The sequence below is a fragment of the Cheilinus undulatus genome, linkage group 5, assembly GCF_018320785.1.
Source record: "Cheilinus undulatus linkage group 5, ASM1832078v1, whole genome shotgun sequence".
Taxonomy (NCBI): domain Eukaryota; kingdom Metazoa; phylum Chordata; class Actinopteri; order Labriformes; family Labridae; genus Cheilinus; species Cheilinus undulatus.
This window is the reverse complement of record NC_054869.1, coordinates 19967596-19989037: the sequence shown is the minus strand read 5'-3', so window position 1 is coordinate 19989037 and position 21442 is coordinate 19967596. Positions and strand designations below refer to the sequence as shown.

Below are 21442 nucleotides of genomic sequence, written 5' to 3'. Positions count from 1 at the left end.
TTAACACTGACTATTAATACTAGATCCAGAGATGTCTTGATTACGCTAACGTAGCTCTCGGATCAAAGGGTGGTCCTCGCTCGCTCGCTCGGCTCCATTCTTTGAGGGGAGCGCTAACTTCATCAAAGGTTCCACATGTCTAGCATCGGGGCTGCCTGTTTACCTGTACAATCCTTCAAATGTTGCATAATAGCTTTTTCATTTAGTGAGTATATAAATCTTGTAATGTCTGGCAACTTTTGGACCCCTGCCCTTCCCCCCTCGACCCTCTATTTACATAAATACGTTGAACCTGCAACATGACATCATCTAATGTTAACACACATTTTGCAAGGGAGAACTGCAGAGAAGGTTTATAGCAATGAAACTGACACTGTACACATGTATTGTCTGTCCAACTCAAGTGCTAAGGTGTTTCCCACTGGACACACTCACTCTCGTGTTAATGTTTTTTTTTTGTTTTGTTTTTTTTTTGTTGTCTCTAGTCACTGATATATCGCTGAGGCAAAGTGTAAGTACGTTTTATGAAACAGAGTACCTGACTATTTTTTTGTTTATTTGTTGATATGCATATATGCTCACATACACGCACGTGTAAAGATATATGCATACGTGATTCTTTTTAGCCACACACAATACAATTGATGCATAGTTCCCCAACAAAAATACCCCCACCAACACCCGCCCTCCCAAACCCCCATTACAACACCCCACTGCTTTATATGTCAATATGTATAGTACACACACACTCAGCAAACAGAAAATAAAAAAGGAAAAGAAATAAACATTTTAATGAAAAGGGCTGTCCCTTTTCTTTCCTCCAGCGTTAGAGATAAAGGAGAGGCCGTGGGGTCGGGCGGTGAGTGACTCATGATATCAAGTGAGAGAAGGAGAGGAGGGAGTTGACTTTGGGGGTCATTGTAACGCTGCGTTGTTGTCGGGGGGAGGGGGGGCTCAGGTCGACTCAGGGCACTTGCCAGGGAGTGGACGGAGATATCATGTGGCCCATCCTTCTGACAGGCGCACCCGTTTGATGGAGGGGCTCTCGCGCTCATCCAGGGCGGGCCGGGCTAGTCCCAGAGGCGAGTGGAACTCGTTCCTGTGCTCGTCGCGGTCGCTGCCCTCGTGGGAGCTGCTACAACTGCTCAGGCTATCGACGGGAGAGCGTCCCGAGTCCTGGCGGGACGAGGGGTTCTGGGGAGGCGGTACTCCACCGTAGCCCCCTGGTGTGCTGCTGGTGCGATCTCTAGGAGGAGAAACAGGTTCGGACTTGATGTGCAGGCTTTGAGTAGAGGGCAGGGACAGATTTGAACCCTGACATAAGTGAGAGCTAGAGCAATTTCTGTAGAAGGAAAGGAAACGCAAGGGGTTACAGAGTTATAGAGCAAGAAACAAAGTGAACTCAAAGACAGTCACGCATCAAGGCATGCACTTAGAACTCTTAAACAGGGAGGTGCCATATTTGTGCTGGACCTTGCAAGTGAAGGCTAGGATCAGAGAAAGACTCCTGGCATTTTGGTACATTAATATGTGATAATTTCATCATGCACTTCAAAACAACACCTCAGATTAAGAGAAGGCCTCACCCTAGCTGGCCGAGGGCTGAATGCTGCATGTTCTGAAGATGTTGCTGTTGCCACCCGCTCATTGAGCCGAGGTGAAGGGAGCTGCTGCTGTTGAAGCCAGACAGGGAGGACAAGTCTGCACTGTTGAGGGAATACTCTGTGTACAAACACATGGTAAAGAGGCCGGGTTAAATGTTTGTTTCTAGAAGTTCAAATAGAGTTATAAAGATGAGACAGCCCTGATAGGTGCTGTTGTGAAGTTTCCTGGTGTTGGTTTATGTGACAACAGCACCCTCTGCTGGGCAAAGGTGATATTACACTTAGATTGCAACTTGGATAATAAAGCAAAACAAACATCTTGGCTTGGTAAAATTAGACTTTTTTTTTACCGATTAACTACGATAAAAATAAAATGTGAAACCTTTTCTTACTTTGGTGTATGAAGGTTTAACTGAGCATATTTTATTAAAATTAATATTAAAAGTAAATAAAAGGATGGGATCTGAATGCAAATGCAAAGATTACTCTGTGCTACACACCTGTACCATATGAAGTAGAGATGGCTGATGGGTATCCGCCCATGCCTTGTCCTGGCAGAGTGGGAGTTGCTACTGATACCACAGGGGTGGCCAATGACTGAGCAGACTGAGAGTTGTTTATTCTCTGGTTCTGTGACAGAGGAAAAAAGAGAGACAGAGAGAAAGAGATGGGAAAGGATTGAGAACATGAAATCAACTCCCAGACAAAACAAACAAAAAAACCAAGAAAAGTTTCTTTCATCTCTTTGTTTCGCTCAACAGATGCTGGGAGAATGAATGTGATGCCAACTTCAGGGGGAAATTAATCACTTGACACGCGGCACCGCTGAACCCTGCCAACCCTATCATTTACCACCCTTTTCCGAGGGCCCACTGTCGCTATAGTAACACCATCGGTCTCCACAGCAACGCAGGGTAGCGGCAGGCAAGGAGAGGCACTTTACTGTAGCAGAGGGAAGGGTTTGGCAGAATATAATGGAGGTTTGATGCAATATGGAAGTGTGCTCTTTTGTGGACCTTCATATCTACAGTCTGCAGAATAAAAGCAGTGAGAAGTACGTGCATGGAGAGGGACTCTTTATGCATTAAAAGAGGAAATAAAAACAAGAAAGGCAGGGCTAAAGGAGAAAAGAGGCCAGGCTGCTATTACTCTGAGACACCACTGGATGGCACAATTTACCCTCATAAAATGCAGTGAGAAAACTGAGGCTTCAGCACAGTCAGCAACAATAACGCTGAAACACTCCTGAGTCGAGAACACTTTAACTCAATATTTATCCAGACTGGTGTGTTATTATGAACTATTCTGAAACCCTTTAGGGATTTTTTTTAAGATTAATGAATTTGAGTTTCAGGCTGACTTACCAATAGCAGATCGACATCCTCGGACTGACGGCATTAAAGTGGAGGGTGATAAATTCAAATTAGTGAGTGTAAGTGAGAAAAGACTAGTGGAGGCTAAATTCGGAGCTAGGGATGGAGCTACTGTAGGACGGAGCCAACAGAAATGTGAAAGAAGGCCATTATGACTAAACTAACTTAACACACCTTATTAGAAAGCCAGGAGAAAGAAATACCAGGGCCTAAAGGGAAAGTGCCAACACAAAGCAAAGGGTGCAGATCTGACTGTATATCAGACTTGGGTTAAAAGTAGGGCTGTCAAAATTAACATTTTTAATCGCAATTCATCTCAGGATTTCTGCAGTTAATCGTGATTAATCTCATCCATTTGACCCCATTTTAAAATTACAACCTATTTTGCAAACAAAACTGTTTTTGTGTCATTTTGGATTTTTCCACTGTCTTAACCCCTGAAAAATCCAAGGGCTCATCAGAGGGCAGGCAAATTTTGTTGTAAATATTAAGTTATTTATGAAATGTAAATTTAACATGTTATACACCACCAAAAAGCTCTGATTCTCTGACTATGTGAACCATACCAGGATAGAACCACCACAGCAGCCACAATTAATGCATTTGTCAGGCTACAAACTTTAATAAAACTGACACAGCTCACCATTAGTACTCTCCTGATCATAATTTTCAAATTTTAAATACGCAGTTGTTCTCAGTAGTCCACTGTAGTTGCTAATAATGTCTTTTTTCCAGTCAGACATTAGCAATGCTTTACAGGAAAGTGTCTGACAACCTCGGTCCTTTTTGGACACCTGGACCTCTCCTCATTAAAACAGGTGTTAAATACTCATTTTCTGATCTTTTGTTATCATCTTTGAACCTGAACCAGCGAAGGCTTCATGCTTTGGTCCAACTGAGTTTTCCAGATAATACCTCCCAGCTGCAGTCATCTACAGGCCTCTGGTTCATAGCACAAATTAAGACAGGAAAAAAACGACCCTTTCTTTTTTGTTGTATTACTCAATACCAGTACAGTGAATCTGACAGTTTGGGAAGAAACTTCAGAGTGTTAACTTTCTAAAGACACCTTGTTTGTGCTCTTACTCCAAATGGTTCAAACACAGCATTCAATTTAGTTTGGGTATTCCTGGATAGACTTTTTGGTGAATTGTACTTGGAATTCCAAGGGATTAAACTAAAGGTAATTGACTTCCTGTTTGGATACAGATGTATTATAGAGAGATCGAAGATTTTAACATGAACTTAACCCCAGTAAAAGGAACTTGTTATGGATTGTAAAGGAAATACAAGCTGTCAGTGAGTTTTTTTAAAGTAAAAATGGACATTAAGGGGCAGTGATGGACTTATTTTACATCTCCTTTGAGTTAGGGAGACAATGACATGGCTTAACCAAAGGGTGCTAAAAGGCCCAATAAAGCATAAGATTGATCATGTTTTTTTTATTTTATTTTATTTTTTTTAAGTGAACTAATTGTGGACTTTAAGTAACCGTGATTAATCTTGACAGCCACAGTTAGAAGTGATATTTACACATTGATTTTGGACTAAAAATTTGCCAAAAGCAAAAAAATGCCATAAACTTTAAATCAGTGGTTCTCAAAAGATGAGTCAGGGTCATAAATGTGTGCCCAGGAAAAAAATTTGGCATAAAGTCTATCTACAGAAGCTCTAAGTGGTGTTTTTTTCTAGGGTTTTCTATGATGATGAGTGAATTTCATTGGTCTAAACATTTCCACTTATTCATCTCCTTCTCTTTGGATAATGAAGCGGATTTTCCCAAAATAACAAGGAAATTCCTTTAGAAATGACCAGATTTCCATGCTAGTTCGGTGAAATGTATGCATGCATATCCTTTAGGAATGATGTGCGTTTTAAACACCTTTTATCCCGTCTCATTGGTGTGTAGTTTTTTCTAGTCAGGTTTTGAACTGCAGTATTTTCATAGAATAATTTTGAGTGTTTGAACATTTTTAAAAATTTGGGTCTTTAGGAGGAGGTGGTGGGTCCTGATGCCAGACCAGTCGAGAACCACTGCTTTAATTCAAGCATATCACAATAACCTCAACAACCCACGTCTGATATAAAGAGATGAAAGCAGGAGAGCGCGAAAAAGGAAATTAATACCAGCAAAGAAGACCCCTGTAAAGACAGGTGCATCTACAGCACAGAGAGTGATACAAGGACGGAGCAGCATGAGGCGAAAAGTTGTGACGATTACTCACGATGGAGGGCATGTTGTTCTTGGCACCAGGGGGGATGAGCACACGTAGGTCAGGTTTGCGATTGTTCATGCCTAGGTTCATGGGTGGGGGGGATTTAGTCTGCATGTTCTTGTTCATGCCACCTGGAGAGACCAGGAGACCTGGAGAGTTGCGGTGGTTCCCATATCCGTTTCCTACAAGAGAGGTGAGGAAGAAGAGAAAGGAAGGCATAAATATACCAGCATAGTTGAACTGTAGATGAACCAAAGATGTTAAATCTTAAAATGTTATGAAGGAGGACAGTGGATAGTGGCGGAAATGGGATGGGAGAGTGGGGAATGATGTGCGGGAAAGGAGCCACAAGCTAGATTTAATTTTGGTCTGTCCACATACATGTGGAAGCAGATCGTTAAAGTAGTTTCCATGTGTAAACTCCTTAAAATTTCTAAATATTTTCAGGACAGTCTACTCCAAAATGATCCAAAGTTGCTTTTCTGTTAACAGCTTTTTTTGCTTTCAAATGGAGGAGGCAGGACAAAAGGACAGTCTCACATGAAAGCTTTTGGCTTTCATCAGTGCTGCACGTTGTTGGACTTTTAGATTTGGTGTTTCAGAGAAAGTGTGGTAAAGAAAAGGAAGAAGCAGCTTCTTCCATGAACGAAGATCACACTAGTCATGCACTGGTCACATGATATGTACTTCACCCCCCCACCCACTCACTTATGATGAATTTTCATGATTACTTCCTGCTGGGTTCTGACAACATCTCACCCTGACTTCATGCAGTTGCAGAAGGGGGCTTCCAGCAAAAAGTCCATTTAAAGTTTGTGTTAAAACATTGGTTCCCAAATATATATATATATATATATATATATATATATATATTTTTTTTTTTTTTTTTTTTAAATTAAGCAAGTGCCACTTTAGAAAAAAAGGAAGGATCTGTTAATTTTTGTGAAAAAAGGCACATTTTTTTTAGGGGAAAATATCTTAAGTATTTGGGATTATTAAGTTGTATATTTACAAAAAAAAAACAAATTCAGATTATCAGTTTAAAAAGAAAAACTCAAAATTTCTGATTTTGAAAAGTCTTAAAATTTTACTTTCAGAACTCATAAATCTAGGTTTTAAGCGTCACAACTTTACAACAGTGTCCAATCAAAACGGAGACAGTGGTTTGACTTTCAATTTTTCAACTTTATGATATTTAAAAAATTGGTTTACATATTTTATGACATTTAAAGTAAAAAAGTTCTATTTTTCTTGTAAATTATTGACTTTAAACTTGAGAATTGAAGCCTTTTTTTTTAAGATCCTCTTTATTTGTTTATTTATTTAGTGGTGCTAATACAGCGTAATAATAATGTCTAGTTTATACATTGATCTTTTGTCAAGAACAAGCGATCATAGGCCTTTTATGTTAAGGTAATGAAAACAATTTAAACTGATGTTTAATCTTTCTAAGTGTGTCCTGGGGGGGCTGAGCCTTTGTATCTAAGAGTAGGGTGGGCCTAAGGAAGAAAGTTTGGGAACCAAAACATTGTCCGTCTGTGCCGACACATCAAAACTTCAGGGGTTCTGAGCATGTGAGGAAACAAAGTGATCCTGCTTTGAATATCACCACTGTTTGCTCTTCAAGCACCTCGCCCTCCACCTCTGTCACTGTCAGTTAAGGCTGCATGTGCCCGGCAACAGCCAGTGAATCATGTAAAAACATCAAATTACGGGTAGCAGAACCACAGAGAAGGATGGGACCCGTCATTTGTCCATCAGAGCTAAACACATGTACCGCTCTTCCAGACAAAGACCCTGCCTTGGGGTTGCCACCAGATCTCTAAGTATGGAGGACTGAGTACACCTATTTCCTCCTCAAAAACCAGCAGGGCCAAATCTCAGCAGCAACATCATTAAAAAAAATGGAGAGTGGAGCATTCTTGCGAGCAACACAGTCTTTGTTTCTAAACCAATCCCGCAGGCTGTTTTTCCCCTTACTTCTCCCTCCCTCTTCCAAAGGGTAGAACACAGGGCACTGTGTGGACGATCCCACTTGAAAGACGGGCAGGAATTATACGTTAGACATAAATGAATTTCCTAATCATATACTCCAGGGGAAAATGAGTCGCAGATGTCTTCCTGGGCAATTTCCCTCGCTGATCTTTGTTTAATTTGAGAGCGAGGTTTTTGTTGTTTGGAAATGAAAAGTCTCAAAAGCTCAATTTGAACAATCTGAAGAGTAAACGACCGCTAGCGGTGAAAGAAAATGAGGCCGTCTGACGGAGAAGGAGAAAAACAGTGTGTGTGTTTGAGCCTCTGCTGGCATGTGTGATGTGTGAGCTTGTCGAAGTCGATGTTAACAACACAGACTTTGTGCGTTTGAATGTTTTGCTGCATGCAATTTTATGCATATTTCTAAATAAGCGGCTTTTTTTCTGTCACACTGAGTGTACATAAGCATAGTATGACTTCATAAGACTTAATGTATGACTGCTCATGCATATGGATGCACGTGTGTGTTTTGTATTGGACCCTCTTAGTTCCAGTGTCAATCTCACATTAGCAAAAAAGAGGCAGCTGCCTCTTCAGTTTTCCCGCTCTCTCATTCTCATGCTCGGCCCTTTGTGAGATCGAGTGGGTGCATGTGGAGATAGATGAATGAGCCCTCACACACACAGAAAACACACGCACATACACACACTTTGGTAAATAACCCAGCAGGAAGTACATCAGTGTTTCTGTACAGATGAATCAAAGAAGAGACAGAGCTGTGCAGAGGCATTAATGCACACTTTGGTCAAGATGACACGGACTTCATCTCAGGGACAGTTAATCAGACATCTGTGTATAGCCGCCCTGTGGAGATGGCTGCCGTCCAGTCAATTATCTTTGAGACGAGTATGATCATGAGTGGCAGAGGCCAGTCCTTAAGCACTCCAAAAGAAAAATCATTAGCTAATTAAGCTAATGAAGCAGGAGCTGGGGCTTCCTATTCTGCTGTCTGATTTTAGGAAGGGACATTCAACAGCATCGCATTGATTCTTCTTTTTTTTTAAATCAGCTGAAGACATGATATCAAGAGGTTATTTCCACTCTCCTCCTCCACTGATGCGTCTCTGCATGGTCGAGCTAGCGTCAACCGTTTAGAGGAAGTACCAAATTTAAACACAGCTCAGCCTGGAGTCTGCTTTTGCTACTGTATGAAAAGTCACACATAGAGACCGGCGTTAGATCTGAGATTCAGATAAAGCAGCTACATCTGAGGACAGCTGAGGTCAACAGTGAAGGATCACAGCCTGGCTCTGTAGGTGCCATGGTTACAAGTTAGCGCTCTACATGATGCCTGTGTCTGAGATGGCCCCCCTTTAAAGTACTCTCTCTCACAGCCAGACTCACACACACACAGAAAGGAGAGGTGTGGTTACACTCCTGTACATTTTACTGTTAGTGAACAAATTTCTGATGTCCTGTTGTGGTCTAACAGGCGCGCTCCGTTCTATTCCCCATGCACACACTCTTCCGTTGCGGTTTGGCTAAATGTGCATTCAACCCTGAATTCTCCAACTGAACTGAGGTGTCACGCTCACGCTTGCAGCTCGCACAGTTGGTGCAAGGTGCTGCCAAGGATTGAGACACACATCAGTCTGTTGATGTGCGATTTGAACTGATATCCTAAAGACATTCAGTGCATTTTTCTTATTTTAGAGAGTAATTGCTGTGAGGTGAGTTTCTTGTTAGTCCCTCGCAGAGTGCAGATCAGAGCGTACATGACAGCTACATAATTGCACAAATGGAGGTGGGAAGTTTTTTTCACAGGCTGCGGCCTTGGTCTGAAGCTCCCTTCATCATCTCTCTTTCACTGTCTGTATCCCTCATCACCTTTTTCTCCTGCTACCCAGCAGAGGAGTTGATAAATTAAACACATACTGTATATAAACGAGCGAAAATACACAAGTACATACACACTTGCCACAATATTTCCATAGAGGAGACGAGATGACTCAGCCTCTCAGTTACATGCCCTTTTTGCACTGGACTAGAATTACTTTCAGACAGCATTTGATTCAGTCTTAACCCTCCATGTCTGGGTTCCATGTGGCGTTCAAGCGCAGGATAAACAAAAAAATCTACATAGAATTTGCAGGTAAAATCTTAAGCATGACCTCCAGATATAAGACAAACATCTTTATGCAAATGCTGCAATCAAAATTGACTATCAGGGCTATTTTTCTACATGCTACATGATACTTTTTGAGTTCATATATAGTTTGAGAAGTGTTGCTAGGCAGCAGTAAACAAAAATGAGCTAAATTCTTGCAGGCTGTAAAACTTTTCAAATGCAATTATCCTCCTTAACTCTGGAAGATTGGGTCAGAAAATCTCATCACGTCTACATCAGGAGGCTGCTGTCAAACACATGGAAACAATGATCCTATTAAACTTCATATGCCAACATTAACCCTTTAAACTTGCACTATAAATGTGACAGTCTCTTTTTTTCTTTCAAATAAAATTTGATGAGGAAAAAATCAAGTCTTTCGTAGGAAATAATTCACTGAGGTGAAGCAAGTATTAGTTCATATTGATAATGTTTGTTTTTGGGAATGTAATGGAAAGTGTGGGTTTTTGATTACAACTTGTACAGATTGACAACAATGGATTTAGGACGTTCATTGGTAGTGGTAATTCTCTGAACGAAAGGCTTTGAAATGGTGTCAATTTTGTCGGCTAAAGGTATGACTCAAAATGTTGGTCGACAGCCTTTTTTCCATGAGAAATATCAGACTAAGACTAGCTAAAAATAGATCTTTAATGACTAAAACTCAGCCTGAAAGTCAGTTTAGTTTTCAAATGAGACTAAAATGTAATTTAGTTGTCGTCAGACATTCAAAATCCATGATCTCTCCACTGCGGGTAAATCCATGAAAACACAAAGCCTCTTTAGCTCTTCTGCCGCTTAGCTGTAGAAAGCAGGGATCCCAGGTTACGCAGAGTGCATAGAACACACTAGTATGATTCGGCACCAGATTCATGCAAAGAGAATGAATGTTTGACTAAAATTTAAATTTCTGTTGACTTAAACTGGCTTTGGGTATGGTTTGGGTTTTTCTCTTTTTAAAAGGTGCTTTTGCCTAACCTTGCAAAGCAGATGGATTTACCATGCTCCATCTCTGTCATCAGGCAAATTTGTCTTGAAAAGATCCAATCTACAACGCTTGTGTCAAATTGAACACTATTCGGACCAATCAGCATTATTTGAGGAGATCAAGGCAGTAGCTATCAGCGGGGTTTAGATGTACTGAACTCTGATGGCAACGGCTGCCTCCAATGAGGTGATTAGCTTGGAATTAAGCATATAGCATCAGTTTTATCAAAACTGGACCATATTTCAGTATGAAATAAAGAGTAAACCAAACAGTAAAAGCTTTTCATGATGGCTGCGGCCATGGTAGCTATTAGCTTAGATGTAGCACTAGGAAAGCTGCAGTTTAATCAGACCTGGACCACATTTCTTTCTAAAACAAGAGCGAAGAGCCATACTGAAAGCTTTTCTTGGCAGGGAAGATATTTTTGTATGTTTCTGACTGATCTTGGCATGAATTTTATTCACTGAGAAGCTCTGGTGTTCACAAACTAAGGCAGCTGCAGCCTGTCAGCTTAGGAGAAGCGCATGCATACAAGCTCATTTTGTCTTGTCGCTCTGATTGGCCCATCATCATTGTGACAGACAGAACATCCCTCCAATTACTTAACAAGAATTTTTAAAAAGCACTGCCCTCCCCAAACGCTTTCTATGGGAGTTTTTCCAGATGAATGTGTTCATCCTATGGATCTCTGAAACAGTCATCTGGCGTGTCAAGTTAACTGGGGCCTAAACAGTACGTGAATTGATACTTTAAAGTGTTTTTAAAAAGTCAGCAGCTGAATAAGAATTATCTAAGAATTGTAACTGATTCAGAAATAAGATGCCAATAAAAAATACAAGTAAAGAAAATAGGTGCAACATCTTCACATAACTTATTTCATGCCTTTTCTTTGGAGTGACGTGTATCGCATTTGGGTGGTGAGGTACTGAAAGGAGGCACAGAAATCAGTCTTTTAGTTTGGTACAGTAGGTATTTGATGTGTTGGCACAGGTACTATGTTGGTACTGGACTATGATACTCATCCCTTACTAGAACAGGACTAAAATATTTCTGAGTTTTCGGCAACAAAACTAGACTATAACTCTAGTGCCTTGGTTCTAATCTGGTGGGTCACGAAGCCGTTTTCAATGGGTTGTAAATGTAGGCCTGGGACCAAAATATGTGTCAAAATGTATGATATGCTTTTATTTGGAAGGATATGTCTCATTGCTTTGTTGCTTTATGTCTTTTGTTACCAAACTGACCCATTTTTTAATTGAAAATGTTTGGCCATGATTAAAAAATCTAATAAATTTAGGTTCTCATCAAGGGGGCGGTGGCTGCCAAAACTAACACTGCTGTGAAAACTTTATCTATATGAAGAGTAAAGCTGAAAAAGTGTTGTGCTCAGGTGCATGTCTGAGCTATGTGCATCTAAAGTAACACTAAAGTAGCACTAACCCCCTCCACCCCCCCTTAAAACCAGGCCACAAAAAACACTCATACACTCCAGACAGCTTCTCCTACAATCATCTTATCAAACCTGACGGTGAGGAGAGGAGGAACATTAAACGGGTCTTTGTGGTGCCACCTCACCATGACTCACTCAGAGGAATATCATTAAAAAGGCTGACCAAGTTCACAAAACACTTCCATCTGTGTTCCCCTCCTTCTTCTCCTTTACAGCTTCCACCATCAGTGGATATTCATCACTGTACCCCCCCCCCACCCCCCTAATATAAGATTTAAGAGCGCTTTGAATGGAATCTTTTAGCTCCCACATGACTCTCACTCCATGTCGTGTTTTTCGCCGCCGCTGCTGAGCGACACATAGCTCGCACAGAGCGCCTCTGTTCCTCTGGCGTGGTGACACAAAGGCTACATTTGAAGCATGCTCTGCAGCACGCCGTTGACCAAACGCACGCCACAACAAATGGCCCTGTTGTACGCGCAAAGAGTGACCAGACAGAGAAACCAGACATTGACCCCTTGTGATTGAGCCCTTGGGGCCAGACGGGGCTGCCCAGCTGTGCCCCTCACTGCCCCCCAACTCTTCATTTTTACACTCTGTACTGTATACTGCGGCTGTAAAATTTAACCCTTTAAATAAGAGTCTCTCTGCCATAAAGTTGGGCCTGACATGTCCTCGGGGACAATTCCACTGACACAGAAGCTAACACATAAGATTTCTTACACATGTTGCTCAGACACTCCGCTCTCCACAGGATCATTATGGCATGGTGAGCCACTCCAAACACTGAATTAATTTGATTGTAGACACATGATAGCAGTTAACTGTGTAGAGAGTTTGTGTAGCTAAACAACTCGCTCCAAATTGGGGCTGTGGATGATGTCACTTTAAATTAAAACCCTATGAAGATATGTGTCATTAAAAAGAGAAAATCTGAACTTAAATATCCTATGCCAGTTTGCAGCCTCATTTTAGAGTGCGATTATGTCCCGTTTCCCCCTCTTGTTCTGGCGTTTTACAGCTAAACGCAGGCAGGATGTGTCACAGCCTCGACGCTGCGCAAACATTCCCAGATGAACTCCACGACCACTAACATCAACACATCATGGACAAAATCTCCACTCAGGTTTGGGTTACTATTAGTCATGCATTTTACAGCCCCGAGTGGGTGAGTGGGTGTCATTTATGTGCTTGTATGTGTATGATAGCAGGAGCAGACAACTGTGTGTAAGGAGAGGAGGCCGTTTCTTACCAGCACTGGTGCCTGCGCCAGTGGTGAGGTCAGCACCCATGAGGCCACCTGAAAGATGAAAGAGAGAAAACCATTAGAGGATAGACACCCACGTAACATCCACTCTGCCTCCTGTCTCTTACCTCTCTGGCCTCTCAGAAGCTAACTTAATTTAATCACAATCCACTGTGTGAGCGTGTGTGTCGTGTGTATGCGCATCGATGCTGCCTCCCACTCAAACCTTTACACTTTGAAAAACTGGACACAGGAGCCGCTGTCCAAGAAAAATGACACATTATTATTTTTAAGCCATGCGAGGTGGAGGAGTGGGAGGGTCTGTGTGGTTTGGTGTGGATGCTGCGAGCGCCAAAGCTCATATTTAGTTTGTGCTGGCGCTCGCAGCATCCAGTTGTAATGACAGGGTGAGCGTGTGGGCAGCAGCCTTCAGACCAGAGGGACAGAAAAAGGACTTTGGACAACAATAACAATCCAACAAGCCTGATTTGCTTATGTCACCAGAAGCTCAATGCCTATACATAGAGGCCAGACGTCCCAAGTGTAGCACCTCGCACTAAATCAGCCAGACTTTGGGCTTTAATATGATATGAAATCATCAACTTGCTTTAACCAAATACCAAGCAATATGTGCATATGCACCGCAGAGGGACTATTTTAGATTACTTCACTGAATTTAGAAGGAATATTGTGGTCAGCTGTCATGAATTAAATTTTGATTTGATGTGTGTGTCTATTTTAATATGTGGTCACCCTACAGCTGGAGTCTGAGATTTTATTTTATTTTTTTTAACAAAAAGGCTTTATGACAGTTTGCGGGGTAAAACCTAAGATTTTGAGATTAGGTTCATGATTTAATGAGATTAAATTCATGAAGTTCATGAAAAAAGTAGTAAAATGATCAGGGATGCATGATTTTATTGGCAGGATGTCAGTATTAGCATTTAATATTTATATGGGCAAATATGAAAATTACTGCTGATATTTACGATGATTTATCAGCTGTTAACAGCGGCTTATACTGCTGTAATATTGGCAGTATGTATGAATGAGTTTGTGGAATTTTAGGCAGGACCAACAGAAATACGTCAGCTGGAGTCTTTCTCTTTCTTTATCCTCATTCCTTAAACTTTAAAGGGTGCTTAGATGACTTAACTTTTAGGTCTGAAATACCTATTTGAATAGCCCTATCAGTATTCACTAAAAGATATTTGTAAATATCGTCATATTAGGATATCGTCAAAAATCCAAAAGTCATATTTTGACGGGAATAAAGTCAGAATATTACAAGATTTAATTGTCATTTATTTGCATTATTTTGAAAGTTATTTTCAGAAAAGTCACAGACCTCATGATGCATTAAAGAACACTGAACATCTCAAGAAGAACAACCTATTTTAGTTTCTTTAACACCATCTTTATGGCCACAATGTGCACTTTTTATGTAAGCAGCTCTGTTGTATCATATCTGCTCCAAAGACCCAAATATTTTCCATGTAACTGAGTATAAATCACTACAGGTGCACCACTTACAAATATCAAGGACAATACCATTACCAGTGTTTTTTTTCAGTTCTTCCTTTGGTTTAGATTTCTTTGATATTTTGTTTCATGTTTAACCACAAAAACAGATCAGTCTGTCCAACACGTAACTTCTTCTGCTTGGTAAAAACCATCTCCTCTAAATCAGCTGCCAACATCTGTTCATGGTGCATTATTTGCTGATGTCAACAGGGCTGAATTTTCCACTATCAGTGTTGATCTGGTGCTAATCCATCCAAGTGACAATTATGGTGCAAAAATGTAGTTTATAAGGATTCCAATTTGCCACAAACTGTTCTGTAGCTAATCTTTAGCGAATCCAAAAGTGAACAATTCTGAGAAGGATTAAGTAAGTTCACTGTCTTATGAAATGTTTTCAAAAATGTGTGGCACCCCCCCAGCTTAAAATAATGAAAAGAAATGATTGGATTATAATTAAACAGCTGTTTCAACTTTTTTCCAGGAAAAGTAAAATTTGAATCACTAAAAATAAGGACCTAAAACTTGTTAATTTTCACAATTTTACAAATTGACTGTTATCTTGTAATATTATGAATTTCTTCTCTTACAGCACCTTTTTGTACTTTTAGATCTTTATTCTCATAACATTACAACTTAAATCTTGAAATAAAAACTGCCAGTATCAACCTGAGTGATAGATCTGATAGACGGATGGGATAACAGCATGTGCATGGGTGCATGAGTGTGTGTTAGGCCCTACCTGTGTTACCTGCACTGGGGGGTCTGTGAGTCACTCCGGGAGACATGCTGTTTCTCTGTAGGCCGTGGTGCGCCAGTGGCAACAGGTTATGATTTCCCAGGGAGCCGCCGGGATGGCTGTAGATGAGATTGTTCTGGTTGCTGACGGGAATGGACACAGGCATGTCGTAGTTGGATGGGGGCACGGCCTGCTTGGAAAAAGAGAAAAGGGGGGGGGGGGGCAGAGGCACAAGTTTGGTCAGTCAAAGAAATTGGAAAACAGCATTGATATTGCAAAAGGGACTTTTGGAAAGGAATGGACTCTGGAAGAGGGAGAGGGATATGACTGAAAAACAAAATGACGATCTGCAGTGTTACTCCATAAACGGGCAAACAGAGAAGGAAGAAAGGCAGAACACAGCCATGTTTAAAGGATAAAATGACAACTGGATGGAAAAGAGAACAAGGATAACACAACAAGACAGTGTGCATGGTAGATAGGAGTAATCCACTCAAACAAAAGGGTTAGAAAACTTCTCTCAAATTCACTCCCCAAGATAATACATGTGTTGGCACAATTTTGGCATTCAAATTTGATCTTGCATGGCATGGTTACTTTGAGCACTACTCTAAAAACACACTGTGAAAGAATCCACATTTCCCTGTAATGTATTGTGATATTTTTTGTTGTGAGAGGCAGAAAGTTGACCTGATGTGGTCACTGTTTAAATTCCCTGAGCTGCATTCCTGGTTGACTACATTTAAGAAATCAGCAGCTTATGGTTTACTGGGAAGAAAGCCAACGGCATCCCACTGTTCTTAAAGAGCTAAAGATAATTCAGTCCGTCTTTACCTCACTCAAAAAAGCCTGCAGCACTCCATGCAAAAGTAGCTTCCAGACCGGCCTGAATGCAATTAGAAATAATTTATTTTTCTGTCACATGGAGCTAATGCAAAGTGTTTTTAAGCGGTAGACTCTCATCAGTCAGGAGTCTCATCAGGAACATGAGGAGAGGTTAGGCTGCAGGCCTCAGGCGTCTAGTTTGTCATGTTTATTGTGTCACTTGGCTGAGGGGCTTAACCTTGGGAGTGCCCTGGAAGTGGTTGATCCTGCATGTTAGCTTTAGGAAGTAGAAAATAGGGCTCTAAATTACTGCCATGTGTCTTAGCAACTGCATGAGGGGGATCATCAGTGTGGCGTATGTGGATGTGGGATGTGTTTTTGCAGCACTTCTACATCTTTTTCAATCATCTCCTCTTTGTTAACATTCCCCCTGGTCAGCCAAATATTATTTTAAAATACAATGATGCTTACTTTGACCATATTTTACTGCAGGGCTTTTGCACATTTTTTCTTTTACTTCAACTTTACACAGGAGTGGGTTAGCCAGAGCTATGGATGCTTTCTTTTACAACCAGTGAGGGGATGTCTGTATTTTTTCTTGGATGCCTTGTTGGAGTTTTATACTTCATGGCTTCTCTGTGCAGCATGTTCTGATCATGAGCGAGGTGCCTGTGTTTTTTTCATCACTCAATGTCAGGGTATGAGGGCCCCGTCTGTAAGCTGTCCTTCAACTGGTGCCATCCTTCCTGTTTTTCGCTCGTCTTCTTCCTCCGCCTCCCTACCCCCACTCACGCAGTCCGCTCAACAGTCCCCTGCAATCCAGAGGCCCAGCTTTTGGCAGCCACCCTGACCACACACTGAACTGCCACTTGTTGTGTGCAGACCCCCCCCCCCCCGCCTCCCAAACCCCCTGTCCCCACCCAGCTCCGATCCCAAACCCACTCCACCCCAGCTCACAAACCACTGCTTTGCTTCTAACCACATCTCCTCTCTGTGCTCCAACGTGGCTCAGACACTACTGTTCTTCTCTGAGTTATCTACCATGGAATTATCTCTTTCTAAAGAGCACTAACCAGTCCAATATGGTGCTTTCTGAATGGAGGGAAAGGCTTAGATTACATAGAAAGCTGCCTCTGTTTTGTGGTTTCCAGCCACTTCTGTGAAATTAACACTATATTGTAGAAATCTGGTGGCTCACATATCTTCAAAAACTCTACAACCATTAATAATGAGGCTATTTCAAAGATGCTGGAATGAAATTTAGGCATACAAGTAAGTTATGTTAGAATCAAGGTTGTCATAATACCAGATTTGATAAATATTAAAGTCTTTGACACCCAGTATTGCATATATTTCAAACTTCTGCACACAACTCCTGTCTAAATTCCCTGTACGTGAAATATGCTAGTGTTCTTCTGCAATTTAGGCAGTGTGCAGGAGCTTAATGGAGGAGTGGACTGATTCATTGCTATTAAACAAACCTATCTTGTGAAATAATTGGTAAATTTGGTCAATTTTAAATGACATTAATAAAAATGATTAAATGATTAATAAAATGACAAAGGTTGTATTATTTTTAATACATGTAATGTCAAAAAGTATCAAAATATTGTAAATTTTGGCAGCTTTTATTTGGTATGATATCAAACATTTTGGTCTGATAATGTTTCAATGGCTCATTGTTCATCCTTGTCTTTTTAGGCGACTGATTGCTGTACAGGAGAAAGGAAAAGCAAATGCAGGCTGCACCTCCCCTGTGAGCCAGAAAAAGGCATTATGGGAAGAAAGTTCAAAGAGGAAACCTGGTAAGGTTAAAATTTGTCATAAAGCAAAGTCTACAATTACTGAAGACAAAATGCGTGCTAGTTCTGGTTACAGTTATGTTAAATTAAAGGACCATTCCTCAACTGTAATCAAGCAAAATCAAAGGAGTTTAAGCACACAATGTCATTTAACTCTTGTTTTCCTCACTCTCACTTTGAGTATTTAGTCTACAGGCAAACACTTGTGGTTAGCTGGGTTAGCTCAACAGTTACTGGCCAGTCAGCGTTTTGTTAGCCTGTAGCGTGGTGCCAGCCCCAGTACTTACAGGTATCTTATGGGTTTTTATCATGTGATCAAACTCCTCGTTTATCTGTTTGTATTTCTCCTCAGTGCGTGGAGTAAGGATGAGAGCAGACTCGAGCTCCGGGCTCTCGCCGCCTTTGTTCTCCTTCTTGTTCAACGCCTGCCAGGTCCCCACAAACCACAGAGATGGACACAGGGAGACACAGATGAAGGGACGAAAAGATAGGCGGGTGGTGGAGAATGAGGAGACGAAGACGGAGACAGACGAAGGGGGGAAAAAAAGGGAAAAGAGAGGAAAGAAAGGTAAGAGGAAGGCTCGGGAAATAACGAGAGGTACTTACACACAGTCTCTGTCTGCTGATCATCAGATCAATGTCTTCGTTTATTTTCCTGTACTTGTCCTCAGACTCGGGGCTGTGGCCGACCGAGTCGTCTGCGTCGGGGTCCGGGCTATCACAGCCATTTAGGCCCTTCTTTCTCAATGTCTGCAAACAGAGCAGTTACACAAAACAGTTGAAGGGCTTTGGGGATGAAAACCAGGTGAGAAAGCTTGGGATGGAAAAATGATGATGAGAGTGTGGAGGGATGTTTTTCTGAATGAAACCTGCCAAAGATAGGTCTAGTTGGTAGGGTTGGGTATTGCTATTGATTGCCTGAATCAACTGTGATTCATGATTCGATTTCATCTGATTCAGTATGGATGCATGTAGGGACATTTTAGTTGCAAACCTATTTTACTTTAACTTTAAAGAGATTCTCAGAGAACAAAAGCTGGAAATAGTACAAAAATGTTCCATCTAGGCACAGTATTCAAAATATCAAGGTTTGCATTAAGAACGACCCCAAACTAGCAGAATTGACATTACATTTTACATCCACGTGTCTAAAGGTGTCATTTCCTGAGCTGTCAGGATATTGAACAGGCCTATATATAAAGCTCGATCTCTTGATTATATGAATCAATATCGTAATTAAAAAATGTGAATCAATTATTTGAACCCCGTCCTACCAATCAGAGAGTGTTTGGAAAACCACTAGGAGAGGTGTAACTCCTCCTCCTCATTTTTAAACTACAATTTTGTTTTCCGGAGAAATCTTTTCACAAAAGTTCTTGAACTTTCCGATGAATCACTTTGGCAGGCTCCATTCTGACCTCCCTTGAAAGCGGGTGAAATGAGGATACACTGGTTGCTTCTTTAACAAACACACATATAAACATTCACGATGGCACAAAAGATTTGATCAAATCCAATAATGAGACATGACAAATGATCAAACTCCTGACCATATAACAAATCCTGGGACCTTAAAACCTCATGATTAGGCAGGAAAGGGAAAAAGTAATAAAATGAGAACATAATCCATAACCAGAATCATTTGTGGGTCATGAAATACAGTTCAAACACAGTAAGGCAGTTCATGACTTTGGTGTATGTGCTCTTAAATGTGGCAGTTTCTGTTTTGGCCACCTGATGGCCACCTGCCCCCGTAAGAGTGGCCAGAAAACAGCAGCCTCTCCGCTCGCTCACCACTCCCTGAGAGCGGCACAGGCACACAAAGACAGAGAGAGAGAGCTGCCCATGTCCTTCCTTAGATATTGTTGACAACCATAACAACAGGGATAAGTTTCAGAGCACATTACGGTGTGTGATAGCACCGGGGTGTGTTTGCTTGAGCGAGCAGGCACGTAGCGCTTAGGTGCTGTGTTCGTTTGCCTCGTAAAGTGAGAGACAAAGACGGAGCCGGAGAGAAGAAAAGTACAGTAGCTGACAGTTAGAGATCTCATCAAAGGCACCCCCCTTCCTCCCCCTCCTCTCTCTCTAACTCTCCCCCACCTCCTCCTCTCCTTCCCTCTCTCTCTCTCCTCCTGGCTTTAATAAAGGGAGATTAGTCTACAGGAGGAATATCACGGGCCTGCTCCTGTCTGTGCAGTCGTCGCTTCACACTGCGCTCTCCTGCTTTCATCTGAAGCTCCATATCAGACAGACGTAATTAAATTTACTTTAGCACACCCTGTATTTGATGCTGATCAAGTGTGTGTCTCTCTTTTCCTTCTGCGTATATGATGGAGTTTGTGCGTGTGGTGAGTGTCTGTGTGTGGGAGGGGAAAGAAGGGGAATGAGTCTGTGTTTGTGTGTGCATGTGTGGGTGTGCTGTAGTGGGTGTTAGCGTCGAGAAAAAAGAGAGAGACCGAGCAGGAGAAAAGGAGGAAGATAGATGCTAAGATAAGTTAATCTCGGTGAACTTCTCCCTCTCGTTTTTTTGTTTTCTCTCCGTCAAGAGATACGAGCGCTCGCTACTCCATCACAACCAGCAGCAGGAGTGACAGGGAGCGATCTGCCTGCTTAGAAAACAAATAACAATCCAGTCATCTCTCATGTCAGCACAACAAAGGGCTGTTTTGAGTGTGGTTTTAGTGAACTTAGAGGGCTCCTTTTGTGTGTGTGATAACTGTTTGATTCCTGAGGCGTCTCGTGGCGAGGCAGCTACTGTAAGCGTGTCAACATTCACTGGCTCTCCTCCTCTCTCTCTCCCCTTCTCTCTCTCTCTGAATCCTCACTTGGCCCCCAGAGTGGAAATCTGGAATTCTGAATTTGAAAGCATCTCTCACATCTTTGACAGTCTTCAGGAAATCACACCAAACAAATCAGCAGCGGCGATGCAGGAGATCTGACTTCTAACAGACCTGCAGTGAATCAGGCACTCTTGCTCGATCTGAGGTGGATGAGTCAAGAGAACAAAGGGGTTGCAAAGGTTTAGCACGCTGTCTTTTTTGGCAAAGGCGCGAGATGTGAAAAAAGTTTTTCGCTGTTTTCTTTTGTGGAGTTTCATTCCGGCCTTGGCGATGCATCATATCGAGCTGACAAGAGCTGAACCGCTGGCCTTTTTCCGTTCACAAGAGAATGCATGAAGGAAAAAACACAAGTTTTCTTCCTACTAGCATGGATTTCTAACACCTACCGCCGAGCAGCTCGAAGAGATTCACTTCCATTCTTGGAAGGGGAGAGCTAGAGCTGGTGTAAAGGTGACACCCATATGGGGTAACTGGGCTGGTGGTCCTGCAGGAGGAAGGGGGGTGGGAGATGGTTGCATTGGGTGTTGATGGGGTTCAGGGAGCTGGGGGGTGTTACATGACTTTGAAGCATGTGGCCCAGGCTTAGTTTCTCTACAGGGTGCGGTACAAGGGCGGTATGCTACCCATTCAAGTAATGCCCACCTGTTTACAGACTTCACACCTGTTGCCAAAAGCTGACACATGACCCTTCAACCAA

At 41.8% G+C, this 21442-nt stretch overlaps 1 protein-coding gene across 7 annotated transcripts in view; it reads right to left on the bottom strand.

The window, feature by feature from the left end:
* Positions 1 to 684: 684 nt before the first annotated feature.
* mef2cb (myocyte enhancer factor 2cb) overlaps positions 685 to 21442 on the bottom strand; it is a 94869-nt gene continuing 74111 nt past the window's right edge. For 2 of the 7 annotated variants that reach the window (XM_041787164.1, XM_041787165.1), the window contains 7 exons: positions 18512 to 18655; positions 15282 to 15468; positions 13025 to 13072; positions 5203 to 5375; positions 2105 to 2234; positions 1587 to 1722; positions 687 to 1342 (listed from right to left, as the gene is read on the bottom strand). In XM_041787164.1, the coding sequence (XP_041643098.1) occupies positions 997 to 1342; positions 1587 to 1722; positions 2105 to 2234; positions 5203 to 5375; positions 13025 to 13072; positions 15282 to 15468; positions 18512 to 18655 (1164 nt within the window). In that variant the 3' untranslated portion in view covers positions 687 to 996. Of the gene's footprint in view, positions 1343 to 1586; positions 1723 to 2104; positions 2235 to 5202; positions 5376 to 13024; positions 13073 to 15281; positions 15472 to 18192; positions 18331 to 18511; positions 18656 to 21442 lie in introns of all 7 variants that reach the window. The other 5 variants (XM_041787166.1, XM_041787170.1, XM_041787171.1 and 2 more) reach the window with 5 other exon arrangements.